Source organism: Furipterus horrens, unplaced genomic scaffold, assembly GCF_987537825.1.
Source record: "Furipterus horrens unplaced genomic scaffold, mFurHor1.1.pri manual_scaffold_1, whole genome shotgun sequence".
Taxonomy (NCBI): Eukaryota; Metazoa; Chordata; class Mammalia; order Chiroptera; family Furipteridae; genus Furipterus; species Furipterus horrens.
Window position 1 is genome coordinate 137,897,719 of NW_028327171.1, and position 23,204 is coordinate 137,920,922.

General features: G+C 34.7%; 1 protein-coding gene across 1 annotated transcript in view; it reads right to left on the minus strand.

Moving 5' to 3' along the window:
- The window catches only part of LRP1B (LDL receptor related protein 1B), a 1,919,366-nt gene that overhangs the window by 669,832 nt on the left and 1,226,330 nt on the right, over nt 1-23,204 (minus strand). The window contains exons 24-25 of the mRNA XM_090279551.1: nt 5,961-6,158; nt 4,299-4,503 (exon numbers count right to left, since the gene is read on the minus strand). Coding sequence (XP_090135677.1) covers nt 4,299-4,503; nt 5,961-6,158 — 403 coding nt within the window. The remainder of the gene's footprint in view (nt 1-4,298; nt 4,504-5,960; nt 6,159-23,204) is intronic.

Sequence of the window (23,204 nt, forward strand, 5' to 3'; positions counted from 1 at the left end):
GGTCCTAATTTTTCATCAATTCAGGTGGGAAATTTCCAACATTTTTAATAAAATAATATGCTTTAGAATTAGTTCCCCTAATACTGTTCTTAACCTTGCCATAAGTCAGTTTACATTCAATTTAAAAAGCTGATTTCAAGAATCATTGTTTCATAAAAATCTAGGCACTCTTAGGTATACTTTACAATGTGGTATTTCAAAAGAAGGTTTTTCTCATATTACTTTCTTTTTATTGTTAAAATGTATTAGCACTTTAATGATTGTGTTATTTCTTTGCCAGTACTCATACTGAATATCCTTTTTTACAGGACATATGAAAATGTTCACCCACAACTGATTTTAAAAGAGACTACAGTTTACTGATTCAACAGTTCCTGCATTCATGGGTTAGTCTCTATCAGGATTAAATTGGGTCAATAGGCCATGAACAAATTATAGCATTACATGCATGAAAAGACCATTGCTGTCTTTCAGGTCAAGCTGCACAGGTGAAAATAAATGATCTTGGCAAAAAAGGAGGCTACTTGTCTATAATATTTAGGTCTCCTAAAAAAAAAAAAAAGTCTGTATTATTTTTGTTTACAAACACTCCCACATAAAATTAAAATTTTTTTAGGTGTCTTATTAATCTTCACAATTACTATATCTGCTTTCACCAACTGGCAATTGTTATAGCAGAATTCAGTTATTATGACAAAGAGAAACTAAATACCAGCAATGGAGCAGGAAGGTGCAGAAGTTCAAGAACTAGAGTGAGTTCTGCTGGATAGATTCTGAACTTCCTGGTGCTTCTTACTCTCAATAATAAGCTTTGTATTTAGAGGGGATTCATGTACTTATTCAGGTCACCTTAGAAATATGTATAATTCCTTAAAATGGAATGAATAAAAAACATCTCCTCTCTAAGACTGACAATTTTCCGTCTTGGAATAACTTATCACTTGGGATACTGAGTCAAACCCACAATACTAAAGGAATGTAGCATGAGGAAAAAATATGCTTTATAATGTAAAATGAAGGCCATTGGATTCTATGAAAAATATTAGATTAAATACACTTTTTTTCTGGTATCTGTAAAATAGGTCAGAAAGACTTTGGTTACTGCAGGAACCTTACACGATATATGTGTTTTATGGGGCTAATGTTATATCCTGTTTTCTTTTATTTTTATTTTTTTCTTAGCTGTGTTGAGGAAGCAAAGTCGCCTATTGCAAACCTTTTTTTTTTCTTCACTTTTTTATAAACAAAATTCATGAGTTTTTTTATAGTATAGTTTACATTTTAATGTATATCCTTGAATTCCTGTAAGTTACATTTAAACAAAGTTTATTCATATGTATATGTTAATTTATTTAGCACAATTATATATATCAAGAGCATTTATTGAGCACAATTATATATACCAAAAGCAGTGAAGACCTTCATAGATTTGGAGCAACTCTCCTTGCCATTGGAAGGCTTATGATTCACTAGGAAAGGTAATAGTATTTATACAAATAATATTTCTCAAAAAATTATCATAGATTTATCCTAAATAAAATATTTCAGATGATGTGTAAATATCTTTAGGACTCCTATCAATTTTGGTTCACAGTTTCCTTATGTTTTTCATGAATAATTTGAGAAATAGGGGGACATCTTATATTTATTTTTGAATATGTTAATAGCACAAATTATTTTTAAATGTTTCTTTTCTTGTGCTTAGCTTGGCTTTGCAGTTAAGTATATGTGTGTGTATACACACACACACCATTTTACTATGCTCTTAGCCTACATTATGAAAGGTCCAATGTTTAAAAATATTTATGTACTCTTTATCAAAATATCCAATAAACCTGAAATATTTTAACATTTAAACTATATTTTAAAATTTAATTGCTACTACTGGACTTTGAAAGTGTTTATAGAAACCTCATTTCTTAATTGTATCAGCACTCTATATAAAACAATTTTTAATAATAAAAATTCTATCACATCAAGACACCCAAACCTGTCACCCTTTCAATTCATTTCTAGAATTGAACAAATTAGTACTGTTATTGGAACTTTGAAACTTTGCTCATTTATGCCAGAAAAAAAAATATGTGTTATTTCTTCACCCTGTACAATTTTTAAAAATTATTACTGTAGTTATCTTAATTAGCCTTACAGTATCATAATAGCCATTAATAACAAAAGGCATCAACTTTCTCTGATGCATTATCAGGTTTACCCTACTCACAGGCTAGCTCTATTCAAAGTTTCAATCTCAGAGGTTCTTTCCTTCTGAAGATCTCTTTATACCACTAATATAGTATCTGATATTTTTACTTAAATGGTATTTGGGGGTTGTGTGTCCTTTGTGTTTGTTTTCTTTTTCTCCTCTCAGGTTGGATATTCTCCAAACAAACTGTTTATCCTAAGTGTTATCAGTTCAAAGCTGTAGAAAATGAAATTTCAACTCCCAGCTTTACTGCTTTGTTTCATCAGATAATTTTTAAAACTTTCATACACCTATATTATTGTTTCTTTTTCAGTTTTTGGTTTTCCTCTCTGTGTGCCCATTGCAATTTGGGAGGCATTCACAGTTTTCCTATTGTGTTGGTATAAATGCTAAAACTACAATATTCTCTAAAATACCACTTTTCCCTTATGCAGATAAATTACTGATACAACTTAAGTAGATATAATAGGTGCAAATTTCATACCAGTAGCTGTTACATTGAGGGTATAGCCTCTGTTGATACTGAACCTTTGTAGAAAGTAAAGGATCAGGATCAAGAATCTACTTATAACCTCAGAAATAGTCTCTTTGCAAAGGGGAGATTTCTCATTAAATATAGCACATCTCTTCCTGTGAATTGTTATTACAAAAGGTAATGAGTGGAATGGGAAAGCGTAGACTGTGTAAACTAGAGAACATAGCCCCAAGGTGAAAAATGCTCCTCTCATTGCTGCCAAACATCCCTGGTTTTTCAAAAGAAGTCAGAAATCCACAGCTGTATGCAACATATCTCAGTATTTTAAGTTTTGGCAACTAACTCAAATAAATTTAAAATCCTGTGGAAGGGAAAACAAGCACATTCAGTGAGGGTTGTCAGTTTGGAACCCTGCTCTTGACAAGCTGCTTTGCCCATTTAATTTCTGTGTCTGAAGTGAGGAAAAGAAAAACAAACAAACTTCCAGTGTTCTGATATTTGGTCTTGGGCATAAAGCAGAGCACAAGGCAGTGTAACCATGAAGCTGACTAAACAGGAAGCTCCCTTTTCTCTCTTCTGCATCTCATTAAATGATCCACAATCCAATCAACTGGTGCTCCCTGGACTTTGTATTACTTAAAAGTACAGAGTCAAAAACAATTTTTTTTCCACTGTCCTTTAGACTTGACAATGGTTTTGGATTTACAAAATAATTACCAAGATAATAAATAATTAATAGTCCTAACAAAATGTTCTCACACATATTAGTTATATATTACCCTCCATGTGTTCACTATCTTCTTAAAACAACCTAATGATAAATAAATATGTTATCATCATCATCATCATCATCATCTCCGATTTACAAAAGAGAAAAATAAAATCTAAGGGAAGATACTATACTTCAGTAGTTTCTCCAGAGAATAAGTGACTGACCAGGAACTGTAACCCTTCTTTTCTGGCTCCAAATCCAGTGGCTCTCTCTGGTCTTTCACAAAGGAACACACCGGAAACAGCAGGGGCAATAACACAACATCTGACCTTGTTTTTCAGAATCATGTGCCTTATGTTTCAAATGTTTTGATAATCAGCATCTCACCAATGGACTCCTTCAAGCTTGTTCTAATTTTCTTTTAAACTGACTCCAAATACATACAAAACAAATAAAGGTTGAGGTGGTTAACATCTGTGACTGTTTGAATCCAAGATTGGCCCTGTGATTTGCAATTATTAGACACAATTACAGCATTTTTAGCAGGACAAAGAGAAATTCACTAAATTACCACTACAAAACAGAGTTGAAATAGTTTTCAATAAGGCCTGCCTAATGCCCATATATTTTTTAAAAATTATATATGTATCTTCTAAAACTATCTATGTAAAAATCCTATAACCAAATTCATGGTAATAAAACATATGTGTGTGTGTATGTGTGTGTGTATACACACACACATACATACAATCATATATAGACATATACACATACCACATACACACACATATATAAACCTGTACAAAATAAACTCTTTGACTCTTAATTTATGAGATAATTGAATCTGACATTAATTTGAATAATTACATTTTTATGTTAAATTGGAAATGAAAGTTAAATTTCTTTACCCATATCTTGGGTCCAAAGCAATAGCCCTGGGATGTTCCATGGCTCCTGCTATTAGTGTAGTTCTTAAGGAACCATCAAGTTTGGCCACTTCAATTTGGTCCAGATTGCTGTCTATCCAGTATATGTTGCCTGCTATCCAGTCGACTGTCAGTCCTTCTGGGGTAGCCAGGCCATGTTCCACCACCACTTCGATTGCACTTACACCTACAACAAAAGGGAAAAAAATAAATAAATACACACTTGCACCCATTTAAGAAGCATGTTAAGCACAAAGGAAAATACCTCCTTATTAGCAGTACAAAGTACTTAAACATTTTATTAACTTTGAGAGAGAGTGTAAAACTAATACCTGACACAAAGACACTAAAAAGGTCCCAAATTTAGAATCACTGATTTTCCCACCAGAAATTTTTAATCTCTTAGGTTATTTCAGTGATAGTAAGATATAATTTTTAAACAACTCTGAAGTTAATAACAATATTTAGGCTGCAAAACTGTTATTTTTTTATTTCTGACTTTTTAGACAGAATAAAGGATTGAGGGTATAATAATAATGTTCTGGTTAAAATCAGTGCAATTTATTTTAAATGTTGATCTTTATGGGTAGGATAAAGATAAAAGTTTACCTGGGCAGCAACATTATAGATAATCAGCACCCATTCTTTTTAGAAGCACGACAGATATTATAGCTTTACTGTCTTTAACCTGAACAAAGGTAAGCCCCAAATCATACTCCCCTTACCCCTGTGCTAGACCACAGATTTGCAAGATATAACACATTTACAAATAACAGAAGAAGGCATTAGTGTGGTCTAAATAAAAATAAGAAATGTGTTGATGTTCATCAGTACTCTTATCTGCTTCTTTCACAGTTTAAAAATATTTTAAAAACACCTTTTTCTTGTAAAATAACTCCTCATAGTATATGACATTACCAGTGATTAAAGTTAGAGATTTTGAGTGTGTTTTTAAAATAGTCAACCATCTAATCCCATCATTTGAAATCAGCATCTTGCAAGAACAGAGGACACAAATTCACCCATCATAACTATATTGTGGGTTTAAATAATATAATTTTCCAAATTATTGAAGTGATTTAAGGAGGAATTTAGACTTTGATAGAAATATCTGGCTCTTCAAATGCTACACACATATAACATAATCAAGTATTGCATATGTTTATCTTAAAGCCTTGTTAGTTAGTAAAGGCTTAGGTTAGACAGAAGAGATGAATCAATATATGGAAAAAATATTTAGCTTTGTAAATATTTCTTCATCATTCCTTTGAGATATGCTCAAAGATTATAACAAAAAAGAAGACAAATTATTTTAACTTACAAATATAACTGTTAGTATTTAGAAGATAGTCATTTTTTTCTTATAAATAAATTTCTTCACCACATATCAATGCCAAAGCCCACAATTTAAAAATGGAGAGAATAGCACAGGCCTTCACCATACACTCCAACATATCTTCACACATATATGTGACATGCCTGGTTTTACATATATGAGGCAGGAGATTAAAAAAAAACAAAAAAAAAACAAAAAAGCAATGAAGGTCAAAAGTTAATCAAAACTCCTTTTGACTACAACATATTTTTCTTGAGTTTTCAATTAAAATTCATCTAAATATTAAGTCAAAATTGTAACATACATACCTCCACTTTCAGAAAGCTTGCCTCGGTATATCCTGTCTTCTACAACGTCTGTCCAATAAAGTAAATTTTGACTGAAGTGAAAATCAAGAGCTATTGTGTTTCTCAATCCAGGAACAAGTAGACTGTAGTCTCTTTTATGAAGATCAATTCTTCTGATTTCATGGCGAATAGAAAAGATGATGAATGCCTCAAAAGGATCTGAAATCAAATTTATTTTTAATAAAGTTATGAAAATATTTATGTACTTTGGTAATTGGAATAAAATGGTTGAGGTCAAAATTCATTCATTTAGAAGAATAATTTATTATGTAATTTTCTTTATTTAAGAAGCAATTTATTTTAATAAATATTTAAAAAATAACTTAAAAAACTTAGGTTTATGTGTATTTATTAAAAAGGGTGTAAGTGTTTTTTTCCTTGGATTATTATGTACCTGACTTTAATTAAAGAATACAAGAATTATTGCAATACAAAAACAATGGAAGGTTTTCTGTTTCATGGAGTTTTTGTTGACAATCCACAAACCTCAGAAACATCACAGAAATTGGTAAGAATTAGCTAAAATTAGCTCTGCATTTACAGCTCATTCCATGCCTACAGATCCATGAAGGAAAGAGATACAACAAGAAGAAGATTTCTATAAAAAGAGTTGATGGGCGTGAAGCTAAGGAGCAGTCTGCATAAGAATGAAGGTTTAGTATTTTTCACAGTCCAAGAAAGTCATAAGTTCACTATTCCTCACTAGTTCTTAAGAGCCTGGATCAGGCCTGAATAGAGAAAAAGGGAGAAGCTTTGAAAACAGAAATAAGAATAAAGCTTTATATTTTTGTACCTAAAAATAAGTTTCAATTCCTGAAAGTTACAAAAAATATATTATTATTTCAAAAATGCATCAAGTTCAATACCAATTACTATTCAACATACTAATATAAGCTAGACATGAATTCTGCTTAACGAATGCATTTCTGAGGGAAAGAGCCAGGCTTGCAAAGATTTTCCCCATTTCCTTGTTTGTGCCACCTCTCTGCATGCACTTCCTTAAGAGAAATTGGTTTTCCTATTCCAAATCTAGATACATCCTCTGAATATGAGCAAACCTGTCCATAATGATCAGCCCAGGAGTTGGATATAAGTCAGATTAATGGGTCTGTTTTCAAACTAAAAGTAACTACTTTCTTTTCCTCTTAGGTCACAAATCTCTAAGGCTAATGTTACCAATGTTAACGTACTTGTAGCTTGAAGAAGTCCATTTGTAGTGCTACAGAAGAGAAAAAAAAAAGTCACAAAAAATGAAGCAGCGATGATCTGGGCAGAGACGATGTTCTAAGTACTTTCAAATCTATAGTTCCAATTATACATAAAACTCTTTCTTCAAGTCTTCTATGCATGTCTCATGCTTTGTATATGTAAGCCAATGCACAGTTTACATTTATGTGAACTGGGTTTCTGTCAACGGCAACCAGGTTTACTGTTCTTATTTATCTTATCTTTATAGAGAGATTTTTCTTGATCGGTTACCTAATAAAGACCCATCTCTATTTTATCACCATAGCCTATTTATCCTGTTAAAAATATATTTTAAAATCAGTATTTACTTGGACATTTACTTCCCTCAGTAGATAATAAGCTTTGTGAAAAAAGGGATCTTTCCATCCTGCTTGTTATGCTGTATCTAAAACCTAGCAACAGGGGAAGATATAATAGGAATCAGGTCTTAGATACAGAAAGGTGTGAACTTAGGCTAGTTACCCCTCATTGTAGGGGAATTGCTGCAATTTTCTTTCCATTGGACATGATTCTATTTTAGGAAGCTCTTTCCAACACATTACCTTAATATTTTTAATGAATAAATGAGGAGAGAACCTTAATACATCCCAAGAAACTAGCTGATAGCTAGTATGGGAGAGAGCCCTGCCATGATCAGCAGAGCAACCTAGTAGATCCGCAGCTGAGTGCACGATTAGTAAGTCCAGTTAAGACCACAGGGATTGCTCAGAAGGCCTGAGAACTTGTGAGTAAAAATTATGTGTATTATAATCACTTTAGGTATCGTGATGATTTATTGCACAGTATTGGGTGTTTGTTGCATAACATTACTATGACAATAGCTAATAAACACAGCATGTACAAAATAACTAGTTTCAAATAGCTCTCAACAGAATAAGTACTCATAAAATTTCTTAATCCAGAATGTATTATTATTAATGTAAAAATGATTGTGTTGGATGTACAGTTATTTTAAAGAAAGATACCTAATTTATTTAAAAGGAAGATACCCTGTTTGATTTTCTGCTCCAGTTATGAAACAGCTGTCTGCCTTTGGAAAATTATTTATCTCTTTAGAAATTAAAGGTCCTTACTTGCAATACAGGGTTAAAAATAACCCACTTTCAATCTAACTTAAACTGTTATCAGAATCCAAATAAATAACGTAAGCAAACTTGCTTGTAAGCTGAAAAACATCACAGTAAATACAAACGTGGAAGTAACTGTGATATAGTCAAAAAGTAATAGACTTGGAGTAAGAAAATGCAGGTTTGAGATGGAGCACTGCTATCCACTAGCTGTGCAAATTTTAGAAGTTTATTTAAACTCTCTGATCCTCAATATTTTTTATTTATAAAATGTATAACCTACTGAGTTATTATGGAAATTGATAATCAAAGTATGAATACTTAATACTTAATATATGTTTAATAATTATTATAAATATTAAATCCCCAAGATTACTCAGTGGAATAAGCAAAAGAAATACTGCATAAGAGAAAAGGCTGGAATGATACAGCTAAAGGAAGTCAGTTATTCACATGTTCTCACACTAGTCATGTTTCAGCTTTAAATAGCTTCCTCATCCATAAGCTTACAGTTTGCACTTAGTCAAGTACTAAATTATTGTTACAGCAGCTATTTGCTAGAAAATTTATATTTAACATCAGTTAAAGAATGTATAATTATAAAATTGAAAGGTAATGTTTCCCTGCTGCTTCTTCCGTAGGATATATCATCAGAAGAACAAAGAAAACCAGAAAGAAAAAGAAAAAAAGAGAGAGAGAAAACAAAAAAAGAAATGAAGTGTCATCTTCACTAACACTGGAAAACATCTATTACTAAACCCCCACAGTATTAGAAGGACTGATGAGGGCATTTAAACTGCAGAAAGAGATGGCTGAGCTCTCAGAAACTAGTATATATAGAGGATGGCTGAAAGAGAAAATTTCTCATAGGAGGTAGAGCAACTAAGGGGCAAACCCCACAGTCATTCTTTAAAAACAGTGGGACGGATTAACAGATTGGTTTTAGGACCTCCTCTTTGCCCACAGGCACCATAAAGACCTAGGAGGAGTGTGAATGAAGAAACAGAGAGGCATGCAGGACATTTAGTGAAAGAAACCCAATTCAAAAGTCTACACACTATGTAATTTCATCTCTATGACATTCTGAAAAAGACTAAACAACAGACAGAAAACAGAACAGTGGATGCCAGTAAAAAAGTTTTTTTAGACAAAAATCATTAACCTTCCTATGTACAACTTCTGAAAAGACACAATAAGAAAAAAGAATACACATTAGCAACCACAACAATAAAAGGTAAGGGATCTAGGAGTAAAATTATTTAAAAATATAAAAAGAGTATATAAATAAATTTTAAAAACTAATGAGAGGAATAAACTTCAACAAATGCAAAGGTATATTGTACTGTTAGATAGTAAAACAATATAGCCCAAAGATGTTGCTTCTGTTTAACTTATAATTTTTCTGTGATGAAAAACAATTGCAAATATCATTCTTTAAAAATAGTACAAGATAAGTCTAAAGATGAAGTTTAAAAAGTGTAACTCACCAGAAAAATTTTAGAAGAAATATATAATAGTGACTTACTCCAATTGACATTTAAAATATATAACTGTTTCAATAGAAAAATACTTTGTTACTGATCTATAATTGACTATAAAGCTGAGAAATATGATAGCCTCAGGGCACCTGGAGAAGAAATTAAGTTGAAAGATTTTCTGATTTAACACACAAAAAAATAGATGGCTTAACAATTTTGATTTAGTGGATAAAACTCTAAGAATATTAGGAGTACACATAAAATATTTATATTTAGAACTTCAGAATGAAGAAGGCCTGAATGTGACACAAACCTCAGAAGGCCTGAAAGAAGAATAATGTTTAATATACATTTTAAAATTATACAACAAAAATAGTGTAAAAAAAGGTCAAAGGCCAAACAAGGTAAAATATTGATAATATACTAAAGAACTAAACACTTCAGTATATATGAGCTTTCATAAACTGACAAGAAAACAATACTCAAATAAACAATAGGCAAAGAGTATTAAAGAACAATTCATAGAAAAAATAGAAACAAATTTTACATTTAAAAAGTGATCAGTTTCTGTCATAAAATAATGAATTTTAAAGCAATAAAAAAGTTGATGACTGTATTGATTAAAATGTAGACAAAAGGCACTCTGATATATTGAAATGGAAATATAAACTGTTATAATCCATATGGTGAACCACTGGACAATACTATAAAAAATGTGTGTGTGTATATATTTATACCCCTTTTGTATATATATGAGGTCTGTCAGAAAAAGTCCAATCATTATTAATATAATGAGAATGGTTTGCACGACATCAATGTAATCTGGTAGCCAAGGAGAGTGGACTGGAATGCACATGTGTGAACAATGATGATTTCACTGTACTAGTCAGTGGGGATGGTATTGAGTGAGCATGTATACTGTGTGGCTGTCTGATTCAAAATGACTCAGTGAGTAGAGCAACAAATTTACATCAAATGTTGCGGAAACTTGACCATTGCTCCATGGAAATTATTTGGATGATACAGAAGGCTGCAGCTATGGGCAACTTGTGGTCGGCAGCTTCATTATGACAATGTGCTCACTCATGTATCACATTTTGTCCACGGTTTTTTGGCAAAACATCAAATCACCCAGATGACTCAGTCCCCTTACAGATGAGATTTGGTACCCTGAGACTTCTGGCTTTTCCCAAAACTAAAATTACCTTTGAAAATAAAGAGATTTCAGACCATTGATGAGATTCAGGAAAATACGATGAGGCACCTGATGATGATTGGAGTGTGAGGTCCCAACGTGCCTACTTCAAAGGAGATTAAGTCATCTTTATCTTATGTAAAATATATCTTATATCTTCTTCAATAAATGTCTCTATCTCATTAAATGGCTGGATACCTTCCGGATAGACCTTGTATGTGTGTGTGTGTGTGTGTGTGTGTGTGTGTGTGTTTATCGCTTTACCAAAAAGCTTATTTGTCAAAAATTATTTATCATAAAGACATAATTATATATATATATATGTATGGCAGATGAGTGAGGAAATTCTTAGCAACACTGTTTGTCGTAGCAAGAGATTAAAAACAACATAAATGTTTACCAAAAGTGGGCTGTATAAATAATGAATGATACCGTCATATAGCATAATGCTACTTAGCCACATGAATTACTGTGGTTGATATATGTGTGCTAATATGGAATGATTCCCAATATTTCATAAGTTAAAAATGACAAAATGCAAACAATGTGCATGCTATGCAACATTTTAGTTAAAAAATAAAAGATTTTTCCAGATCTATATGAAAGTAAATTATAGACTAGTTCTTGAAGGCTTAATGAAGGAATGCTGGTACCTCTGTCATGGGAACTGATGATGGGGATTCAGCAGTGGAAACAAAACCAGTCTTCACTTTATTCTGCTTTTGTACAATTTTTAAGCATATACATATCTTTTACTATTAAGAATGGTCATTCTTAAAAATAAAAATTGAACCTATAGTAGAAGAAATTGTTTCCAGCTCCTTGGGAATATAAATAAAACAAGAATTGTTTAGGCATGAGATACATGCTGAGCAAGATAGCTCAGTATGACAAACACTGTAAAACACATTTTTCCCCTCAGGAGAACTCATTTTTCCACTACAGTAATATTTAAAAGATCACTTACTGCTCTTATTTGTATCCTCTATTTGAGAAAATATGTTCTTTTGAACCACAAATTACTGACTAGTTTGCTACAACTGAGAGAGAAAGAAATTCTACAGAAGAAGTCCTGGATTCTACTTTTGCCTTGAAAGAAATAAAGGAAAGTCACTAAAAGTACTTAAGTCTTGCTGTCTTGGTTTTTAAAATAAAATAACATTTTTGGTCATACATTCTCTAAAATATAATTGAATTATTAATAATGCAATATTATTAGCCAACATATACTTTAATAAAAATAGCTTTTACATAAATAAAAAGGATCACATTAAATGATAAGATAAACAAGTCAACAACAAAAACTCTTAAATTGGAATATGCTTGATAATTTAGGTTGAAAAGGTATAAAGCAAAATCTTATAGAATTAAATGAAGAAATTGATAAAATTATGATATTTTTAACTGCAACTCCTACACAAACTAATAAAAAATATAGTAAAAAAAGGATTAGAACAACAAAATTTAAAAAGTTCAACCCACCGGAGACTGGTAAAAATTTATACCATCAAAATAGTAGACACGTCCCCATTAAGCACACATAGAACAACAAAATGCTTATGTTCTAGAACACAGAGTATGTCTCAAGAGATAACACAGAATCAATCTAATAATGAACACATCCTCCAAACACAATAAAATTAAATTAATAATCAATAATAAAAACAGCTTAATTCCTTATATGCTTTAAAACTAAAAATAATAATTAAATAATTACTTCACTAACAGGACTTCAAATAAGAAATTCAGAAATGAAGAGAAGCATTATGACAATGAATGTATAAATTATAAAGCATGAACAGAGGACTTCTGGCCAAGATGGAGGCCTTAGACAGACACACTGCATCTCCTTCCACAACTAAGAAGAAATACAACTAACTTAAAACTAGAGACAACAAAAAGTTCCAGAAAATAAAGCCGCATGGAAGTCCAACAAACAAAGATATAAAGAAGAAATACTCATCCAGATAGGAAGGACAGGTGGACCTGGGGCAGAGAGGATGTGGTGTGGTGGTGGCAGCAGTGGCGGCAGTGGCAGACCAGCAGAAAGCACAGTCACACATTTTAAAAAGTAGGGAGGGAAACCTGGACAGTGCTCCTAGAACCAGGGAAAATAAAGCCTCATTGCTTCTGACTGTGAAAACCGGGGGGGGGGGGTGATGGAGGAAGAAACTGTAAGTCTCTCAGCAGAGTCCACTTATTTAAAGGGCCCCCACAGTCCTAGAACATCCACTCTGAGAATGACGACAAGGACAAAAGCTAGAGAGGAGCTAGTCACACATGGAAGTGAGAGAAGTGCCTGGAAAATGGGTAAGTACTGAGCAAGGGGCATTGTTCCCTCTCAGACACCTCCCCCACATACAGCACCACAACATGGTGAAATAGGTCACCCATACTGAAGAATACCTACAGCTCCAACCCTTGCAACATAACAGGTGTGACAGCTCTGCCTAAGACACAGACACAAACAAACACAGGAGCCTGTCAAGATGAGGAGACAGAGAAGTACAGCACAAAAGGGGGAACAGATCAAGGTTCCAGTGGGAGAACTAAGCGATGAAGAGATAGCCAATCTAACAGATGTAGAGTTCAAAACAGTGGTGATAAAGATGGTCACAGGCTTGACAAATATGCTTAAGTATGGGAAACACGTAAGGGAAGAAGTGAATGCTATGCTAAATGAAACAAAGAAAAATCCACAGAAAATCAATGGTGAAGGGAAGAAAACTGGAGTTTAAGTCATTGATTTGGAACATATGGAAGAAAAAACAGTCAACCAGTACAGAATGAGGAAACAAGAATTGAAAAAAAATGAGGAGAGGTTTAGGAACCTTTGGGACAACTTTAAACATGCCAACATCTGAATCATAGGGGTGCCAGAAAGAGAAGAGGTAGAGCAAGAAATTGAAAGCTTATGTGAAAAAATAATGAAGGAAACCTCCCCAAATTTGGCAAAGGAAATAGACATACAAGTCCAGGAAGCACAGAGAGTCCCAAACAGCTAGACCCAAAGAGGACCACACCAAGACACATCATAATTAAAATGTCAGAGGTGAAAGATAAAGAGAGAATCTTAAAAGCAGAAAGAGAAAAGCAGAGAGTTACTCACAAAGGGACTTCTGTAAGACTATCAGCTGATTTCTCAAAAGAAACTCTGCAAGCAAGAATGGACTGAAAAGAAGTATTCAGTGTGATGAAAATCAAGGACCAGGATTACTCTATCCTGCAAAGCTATCATTTAGAATGGAAGAGCAGATAAAGTGTTTCCCAGACAAGGTAAAGCTAAAAGAGTTCATCATCACCAAGCTATTGTTATATGAAATGTCAAAGAAACTTATTTAAGAAAAAGAAGATCAAATCTATGAACATTAAAATGACAACAAACTCACAACTATCAACAACTAAATATAAAAAATAAAAACAAAATACAACTAAGCAAACCAGAATAGGAACAGATCATAGATATGAGGAACATTTGGAGCATTATCGGCTGGGAGGGAGAAGGGGGAGAAATGGGAAATTGGTGCAGGGATTAAGAAGCATAACACAGGGGAACAATTTTTAACATAATTCATGTTGAGGTTGATTTTTCAGTTGTTTTAGGCTTAAATAGGCATACTGATTTCAAAACTGCAGTTAATTATGTTCTATAACATCAAGTTTTTTTTTCTGTACAGCTTATCTTAATGTGACCACTCTAGGATGGATTGAACCCGGGTTGAGGGAAGCACTAGTTCTCTCCTATTGGCTGAGAGCAAATCTCCCTCTAGTGGGGAGGGATGAAGGACAACCTTGGAGACCAGCAAAAGGTTCATACTTGTATAGGCTATTCAGTTACATATGAGAGAGTGTGGTGAGAGGTTGTGTGCCACTCTATATAGTGAATCATATTCCAAAGTGCAGTTTGAGTTCTTGTCTGTATACAAGAAGTTAGCAGAATTTAATTTTTAATTTACATATGTACTTATTTCCTTTCCTTCGGATTATGCCTGCCTCTGCTATTTCTTGTCGTAAGTGCCTAAACAACCCTGATTCATTTTGTTATATTTGTGGCAATTTCATTTGTCAGGCAAGCTTATTCTGCATATTTTAAAGTAAAACTTGGTGATCAAGATAAGTCTTGGGCCCTTCAAAAAGTGTGCAAACAGTGTGTCGAGAGTTCGCAGATGTGGACTAAGGGAAGACGTGATAAATTGCCATTTGGTATACTTATGGTTTGGCGAGAGCCCACACATCATTCAAGTGACTGTTACTTTTGTAGAATGAAAATGTCAGGATATAACAAGAAAAATAAATGTAAAATAGAGCATCCTAGTCTACCATCAGCTATACCCCCAGTGCCTCATTCAGCTGAAATCCCAGTGCCAGTTTTCATTGACATACCCTATTTCAAAAAACAGGAATATGGTGAAGAACTAAGTGATAGCAATGATGAAGATTTTGAAATTGAAGATAACTCAGTTCATCAGGGATTTGATCAGCATGAGTTGAATGATTTGGCATGAGATTTGGGACAATTCAAAGAGGCTTCAGAACTCCTAGCATCAAGACTACATGAGAAAAACTTGCTTGAAAAAGGAACGAAGGTATCCTACTTTTAATCACGAGAGAGTGCATTTCTGCAGTACTTTTGAAGTGTTGGTGGCTTTGTGTATTGCCATAACATACATGGTTTAATGGAGGAATTGGGAATACCAATCTAGAATGCAACTGAATGGTTACTATTTATCAATAGCTCAAAGCAGAGCTTGAAGTGTGTCCTCCTTCACAACGGCAATTGATTTGGTGCAGTCCCAAATGGCCATTCAGTTTGTTTTTGTGAGGAATATGAAAACGTAAAGAGAGTCATCGGTCTGTTGCAATATCATAAGCACAATTGGATCATCTGTGTTGACCTTAAAATGGTCTGCTTCCTTCTTGGTCAGCAATATGGATACAACAAGTATCCCTGTTTTCTGTGTATGTGGAACAGGAGAGCTCGTGCGAAGCATTGGGTGGAGTCCAACTGGCCTCCAACATCTGACCTCAAACCTGGTGATCCAAACATTCTACATGAGACACTTGTTGACAGAAAGACCATTATGATCCCATCTCTGCAAATAAAACTGGGTCTCACAAAGCAATTTGTTAAAGCTTTGCCAACTGAAGGAGACTGTTTGGCATTTCCTAGCCTGTCATTTGAAAAGATAAAGATTATGGTGTTTGACAGTCCACAGATTTGGTAGCTCATTAAAGATGAACATTTCAATGGGACAATGTCAGAACTCCAAAAGAATTCTTGGTTGTCATTCAAAAACTTTGTCAAGGACTTTCCTGAAAATACACAAGCACAGAATTACACCAAAATTATCCAGACTTTCGGAGAGCTTCAAAATGCTTGGTTGCAACATGAGCATCAAGGTGCATTTTCTGCAAATCAATCTAGCTGACGTCCCAAAAAACCCTGGTGCAATGATGAGCAAGGTGAATAATTCCACCAAGATTTGAAGGTCACAGAGGCACAGTATCAGGGTAAATGGGATGTATGTATTATGGCTATTTTTGGAGCATCAGGCAAGTTTGTATACAGACTGTACACTCCATGAAAAACTATAAGTGTAAATTTTTACCTTAATATGTACGTTTGGTAGAACTTTACTACTTGTACACAATTTGACTTACAGTAACAATATATAGCATTTATGTGAATAAAATAACCCTAAATAAACAGTGTATTCAGGTCATTTTTTCTTTATTTTCTTTTGTATGTACACTTTATATGATTTTTGGGACAAAGTGAGAGTATCCTGTACCTTAAAAAGTTGACGTGATAGAGAAAAACTGGGGTCATTTTTGTATTCAGATGCCAAAATTAGTCAAAAACAAGTGTCAGATCTAACTCAACAAATATTGTGTTCCCCAGTAAATTGGCTGGTACAAAAATAGACAAGGTGAAGTTAAGAATAGTCCACAGCAATCTTTCCAGGGAAGGAATGAAGGTTGTTTTCCTGAAAGACGGCTAGAAGGGACCTTAAGGCACAATGGAAAACCAGAAGAACTTGGAAAAGACAGGTGTATACAGGCAAGGCTGAATGTTAGGTATGTGGCTCAACTTATGTGCCCTGAAGGACACGCTGAAGGTCACCCTAAATGTTCCTTGCATAAGTTCCAGCAAAGCAGAACTAAAGATCAAAAGTGATCATTTGCTGCTCTTGTTGTGTTTATGCAAATGAACAGGATAAATTAAAAATGGACTTAATGCAGTCCCTTTAATGACAAGGAGGGTAATCTTAGGGAGAAAAAGCATCATTCAAGGAAAATCACAATGATCAGTGGTAGACTATAATGTAGTACAGCTAATCGTCTTTAAAGTTTCTTTTCATTTAAAATATGTTTTCACTTGAAAGTTAAACTATGTGGTATCATCAAAGATATTTAATTTACAGGCAAGAAGAATGTCAAATGCCTTGCAACTGGATGTCTTCCCAATAAGACAGTTTTACAGATTTAGAGACTTGTATGTGGGTTATGTTACATAAATTAACATGTGTTTTCTGTTTTCAAAGGACATAAGCCTACGATCTCATTACCTGAGTGATTGTCTGTATGTATAGGTCTCACTTAATCCTGTCTGCAGCGCTGCCTTTTGAGACTCAACGGTTTGGCTGAACTAAGTGGTTGGGTGGGTGAAGAATGGGGTGATCTGTGGGCTTCACTTTAAAACTGGTTTCTCTTTTTTATCCTAATGGCTTGGACAGAAAGTGCCCAGAGGTCTGAGAGGGGGGGAAACCTAAAATATTTCCCTCAGCGCAAACTAAGTATAATGGGCAAAAGGGTTTTGGACAGGTGAGATGTGCCTGGGACACCTTCCTCCAAAGAAGCCCCTTTTCTTTCCCCGAATGTGGGACATTGAAAAATTAATCCCTGCTTTTTGTCACCTAGTAGTTATGGAGTGAATGATGTCTTTTAACCCTTTTGCCAAATCTGTTGTCCCCAGAATACAACAAGGATGCCAGCCTGTTAAACCAAGCATGCCGTTGTCCGGGGAGAGCCAACTGAACTGGAGTCTGCACAATCCTTCCCCATGTGGGAAGGCCACCCTCCCCTCCACACCCCCACTCTTATTAGGGATCTCTGGACCCAAGGGTAGGTAGGACAACTACCATGTCCAGCTTGAAGCAGCTAGAGGAGCTTGAGACCTTCGCCCATTGTCCTTAATAAGATTATAAATGGTCTTAAGTCTGAGAAGGAGGGATTGTTATTTTTTATTATGAAAATAATCAATTAATCATTTATTTATTTAAAAAAAAGAAGAATATATAAAAGGGTGAAGCGGGAGAGCTTGTATATAAAACCATGGGCATGGATTTGTGGGGGGTATTGCTGGGGGAGGGAGGTTCTGGGTGGAGGGTAGCAAAGAGGAAAAATTGGAACTGTTATAACAATGCAACCAATAAAATATACTTAAAAATAAAAATAAATAAATAAAATTAAGCAAGGAGTAATTTAAAAAAAAAAAAGAATAATATAGGAATAGGTGAAGCCAAAGAACTTATATTCACAAACCATGGACATGAACTAAAGGTGGTGGTATCACTGGAGGGTAGGGAGGTACTGGGTGGAGGGGAGCAAAGGGAAAAAAATTGCAACTATTTTTACAACATAATCAATAAAATATACTTTAAAGACAGCATGAACGAGTAACTATTAATCAGATAGAGAACTACTTCCTGAATGGTGAAATAAGGACCATTCAAAATCTTCTATTCCATAAAAACAATACAACCATTAACAAAATGGCCAAGATCATCTTTTTCTAAATTCCAAATATTAAAGTCTGGTAATGATGCAATTACTGTTTATTCATTAAAAATGTGAACTATTAATAATAACAGCAAACTCTGTGGAGTTTAAATATGTATTAACCCCATTTTCCTTTCTCCAGCTTCATAGCAGCCTTGGAAACAAATGATTCAGAAGCTACCAGAGAGGCCAATTAGTTTGGAGCTAATGCAAAAGCTTGATCTTTAGATAATGGTGGAATTGTCTTTTCAAGTGCTGAAAGAACTGGATTTTGATGTGCAAAAGATAGAAGTTGCAACCTAACACTGTACAAAAATTAACTCAAAATGTATCATAAATCCAAATATTTAAAAATAATAATAAAATAAAAAAGAACTAAAACTATAAAACTATTAGGAGAATGTATCAGTGAATTTAGATTAGGCAATGGTGTCTTATTTATTACATCAATGCAAAAGCAACAACAAAAATGAACTTAATCAAGATTTTTTTAAAAATTACTTTTGTGCTTCCAAACACAATGTCAAGAAAGTAAAAAGAAAACCTACAAAATGGGAAAAAATATTTCCAAGACACATATCTTGTTGGGGGCTTGTATCTAGAATATGTAAAGAAGCAATATATACAACTCAGTGATTTAGAGAACTTGGATTTAAAGATGTGGTCATAGACTAATTCCAGTCTACAAACTGTTGCTAGTCCAAAATGAGATAAGTGTTGAAACAGAGAAAATTTTATTAAAACAGCAAAACCACACCCATTATATAGGGCAAGTAATTAGAGTCTGAACATTGCTGTAATAGAAAACTTTCATGGAGTGCTTCCCATGTAGTAGAATTATTTTCATACTGTCATAAATTCCAATTAATGCAATCCTCACAAAACCATGAAAAGTGAGTGATATTGTCATCCCCATTTTGCACTGGAAGAAACAGAGACACTGAGAAATCATGTAACTAATATAACATAGTCACACAGCTGATAAGTAGAGAAGCATGAATTTGTCCCACTATTCTATCTAATGTGAACAATGATTTGGAGAATCGGGAACTCTCATAAACTGCTGATGGCAGTGTATACTTATAATTTTTGAAGACATATTTGTCAATAATAGAGATGAAAATGGGCAACTAAAGTTGTACATGCATTTGGGAAGATCCAAGGTGGCAGAGGAGTAAGTGGAAGTTACATTAACCTCCTCCCAGGACCAATCTGGAATTACAAGTTGATTGTAGAGAAATCATCTGGAATAACCAACTGAAGACTAGCTGGAGAGAAGCCTTAAAACCACAGACAGACAGAGAAGACCACTTCATCACAACGTGACTGAAAGGAAGTGCAGAGAAGCAAAAGGGCTGGCTCGGCTCTCACAATGGCAGCTGAAGGTACTGAGAAACAGCTCATCAGCTGGCAGTTCCCTCTGAGAAGGGCAGGGTCTAAGCCCCCAGCTGGGCTTCCCAGCCTACAGCAACAGAACAGAAAGTAAAATAGCATCCAGCTGTGAAAAGCAAAAAGCCACAGGGTTTTTTTGGTGGCCTGAAAGAAACAGCTGGAGACAAGGAGCTCTTAAATGGGTCATGTATAAAAATATTTTTGCGCCCTGGGCTCAAGCAGAGGGAAGGCAGAGAGAACTAGAGACACTTGGGAAGAACTTGGGGCAGTGGCTTTGAGGAGAGAACTGAGGAAGCAGCTGACCAGGTCCCAGTGCTGACTCAATCCCCAGGATGGCAGGCAGACCATTCCCCTCCAAGTGGCATCAGCCTGAGAGGAAGCAAAAGCCCCACCCTCAAGAATTAATCTGCCCACCCTCTGTTCTTAAACTTGATGGCTGATCACAGATTGAATAGATTAACAACTAAAGGAGACAGACAAAGGCAGTAGATCCCTGGAAGTCTCCAACAGGCTGCCTAGGCCCAGACTGGTACATGATCTGACGCCACCAGGGGAAGATCCAGAAGTGCAGACCCATCTAAGAAATAGCAACAAACAAGAAGAATCAAAAAATGAGGAGACAGAGAAACAACCCCCCCCATAGAAAGAAAAGGAGAAATCCTCAGAAAGAGTGCTAAATGATATAGAGGGGAGCAAACTATCAGATATGGAATTCAAAACATGGATTATGGAGAAGCTCAATGAGCTCAGAGGAAACTACAAAGAACTCCAGGGAAACTACAGGAACTTGCTGAGAATTACACCAGCATGAAAAAGGACATAGAAGCTATCAATGAGAGCCAGGAATAAATGAAGAATAAAATTTCTAAATTGAAAAACACAGTAGAGGAATAAAAGGCATGCTACAGAGAGCAGAAGATTGGATCAGTGAGCTGGAGGACAATATAGAAAAAAATTCCCAGACAGTGCAACAAAACAAAACAAAAAGACTGAAAAAAAAAACGAAGCAATTTTAAGAGAGCTGCAGGACAACATGAAACATAATAATATCCATATCATAGGAATATCAGAAGGAAAAGAAGAGGAGCAAGGGCTAGAAAACCTCTTTGAAAAAGTAATTACAGAAAATTTCCCTAACTTGATGAGAGAAAAAGTCACGCAAATCCAGGAAAACAGAGGGCCTCAATGAAGATGAACCCCAACAGGCCCACTCTAAGACATATCATAATTAAAATGGCAACATTGAAAGACAAGGAGAGAATCCTAAAAGCAGCAAGAGAGAAATAGCTAATAACATACAAGGGAGTGCTTATAAGGCTATCATCAGATTTCTCAAGAGAAACACCATAAGCCAGAACGGAATGACAAAAAAATATTCCAAGCAATGAAAAACAAAGGCCTACAACCAAGACTACTCTACCAGCAAGGCTCTCATTCAAAATGGAAGGTGAAATAATGAATTTCCCAGACAAAAGAAGGCTAAAAGTATACATATCCACCAAACCAGCATTGCAAGAGATGCTAACGGGTCTGCTTTAATAAGATGAAGAAACAAAGAGAGACAGAGAGGAACACAAGTACAAAGGAGAAAAATGACAATGAATAAGTACCAATCAATAATAACAAAAGATCTTATGCATCCCTATGTTCATAGCAGCACTATTTATAGTAGTCAAGAGCTGGAAACAACCTAAGCTCTCATCTGTAGAGGAGTGGATCAAAAAACTGTGGTACTTCTATGCAACGGAGTACTATGAAGCAGAAAAAAAGAAGGAACTCCTACCATTAGCAACAACATGGATAAAACTAGAGAGAATTATGCTTAGTGAAATAAGCCAGGAAATGAAACACAAATACCATATGATATCACTTAATACAGAAAACTAATGAACAACACAAACAAATGAGCAAAACTGAACCAGAGGCATGTAAACAAAGAACAGACTAACAATGACAAGCGGGGAAGGGGGAGGGAGAGAAGGAGGGTAAGAAGGGAAAGGGTCTAGTCAAAGGACAGGTATAAATGACCCGTGGACATAGAAAATGGGGTGGGGATTGATTGTGGGAGAAGGGGTGGGCAGAGTGCCGGGAAGTAATGGGGAAAAAAAGGTGGGGCAACAGTAATAGAAAAACATCAAAAAATTTTAGTGGAAAAAAAAAGAAAGCAAATAAATAAATGAGCCAGCAAATCCCTCACCCAAAAACAAAAACAAAACAAAAACTTCACATGTAGGAAAGTGAACAAAAGAAAATGTAAAGTATGGAAATGCAATTTTAGTGAATATTAGAAGGACAAGGATTTTCCTTCACATTGTATATTTTTCTCTCTACCTGATCCCTCAAGAATTTTGCATTCTGAAGAAGTAAGTAATGACATAAGGTTCTAAACATAAAACTAATAAGACCAGTTGTTAATAAAAGTTTTCTTGACCAAGACTTTGACTGGAATGTCATGCCTAAAGGAGGCATGCCTGGGCTCTGATTGTTAACAAAGAGCCCTGAGGAACTGGAATTGACTTCCAAAGGCAATAAAAGCCCACAAGAAAATAGGCCTGGTACCTTGGCTGATTGTGTGTTTCATGGCAATCTTTCCAGGGAGGGAACAAAAGTTTCTTTCCTAAAAGATGGCTAGAAGGAACTTTAAGGCACAATGGAAAACTAGAAGGACTTGGAAAAGACAGGTGTTTAGAAGTAAGGCTTAATGGCAGGTATGTGGCTCAGCTTCTGTTCTCTGAAGGGCAAACTGACAGTTACCCTAAAGGTTCCTTGTGTAAGTTCCAGCAAAGCAGACTTAAAGATTATAAGTGATCATTTGCTGCTCTTGTGTTTATGCAAACAAAACTTAATGCAGTCCCTTTAATGACAGGGAGGGTAATCTTAAGGAGAAAAATTGCCATTCAAGGAAAATCGCAATGCTCGGTGGTAAACTATAAATTAGTGTAGCTGTCTTTAAACTTTATTTTCATTTAAAGTTTGTTTTCATTTGAAAGTTAAATTAGGTCTGTGACATCATCAGAGATGCTTAATTTACAGGCAAGAAGAA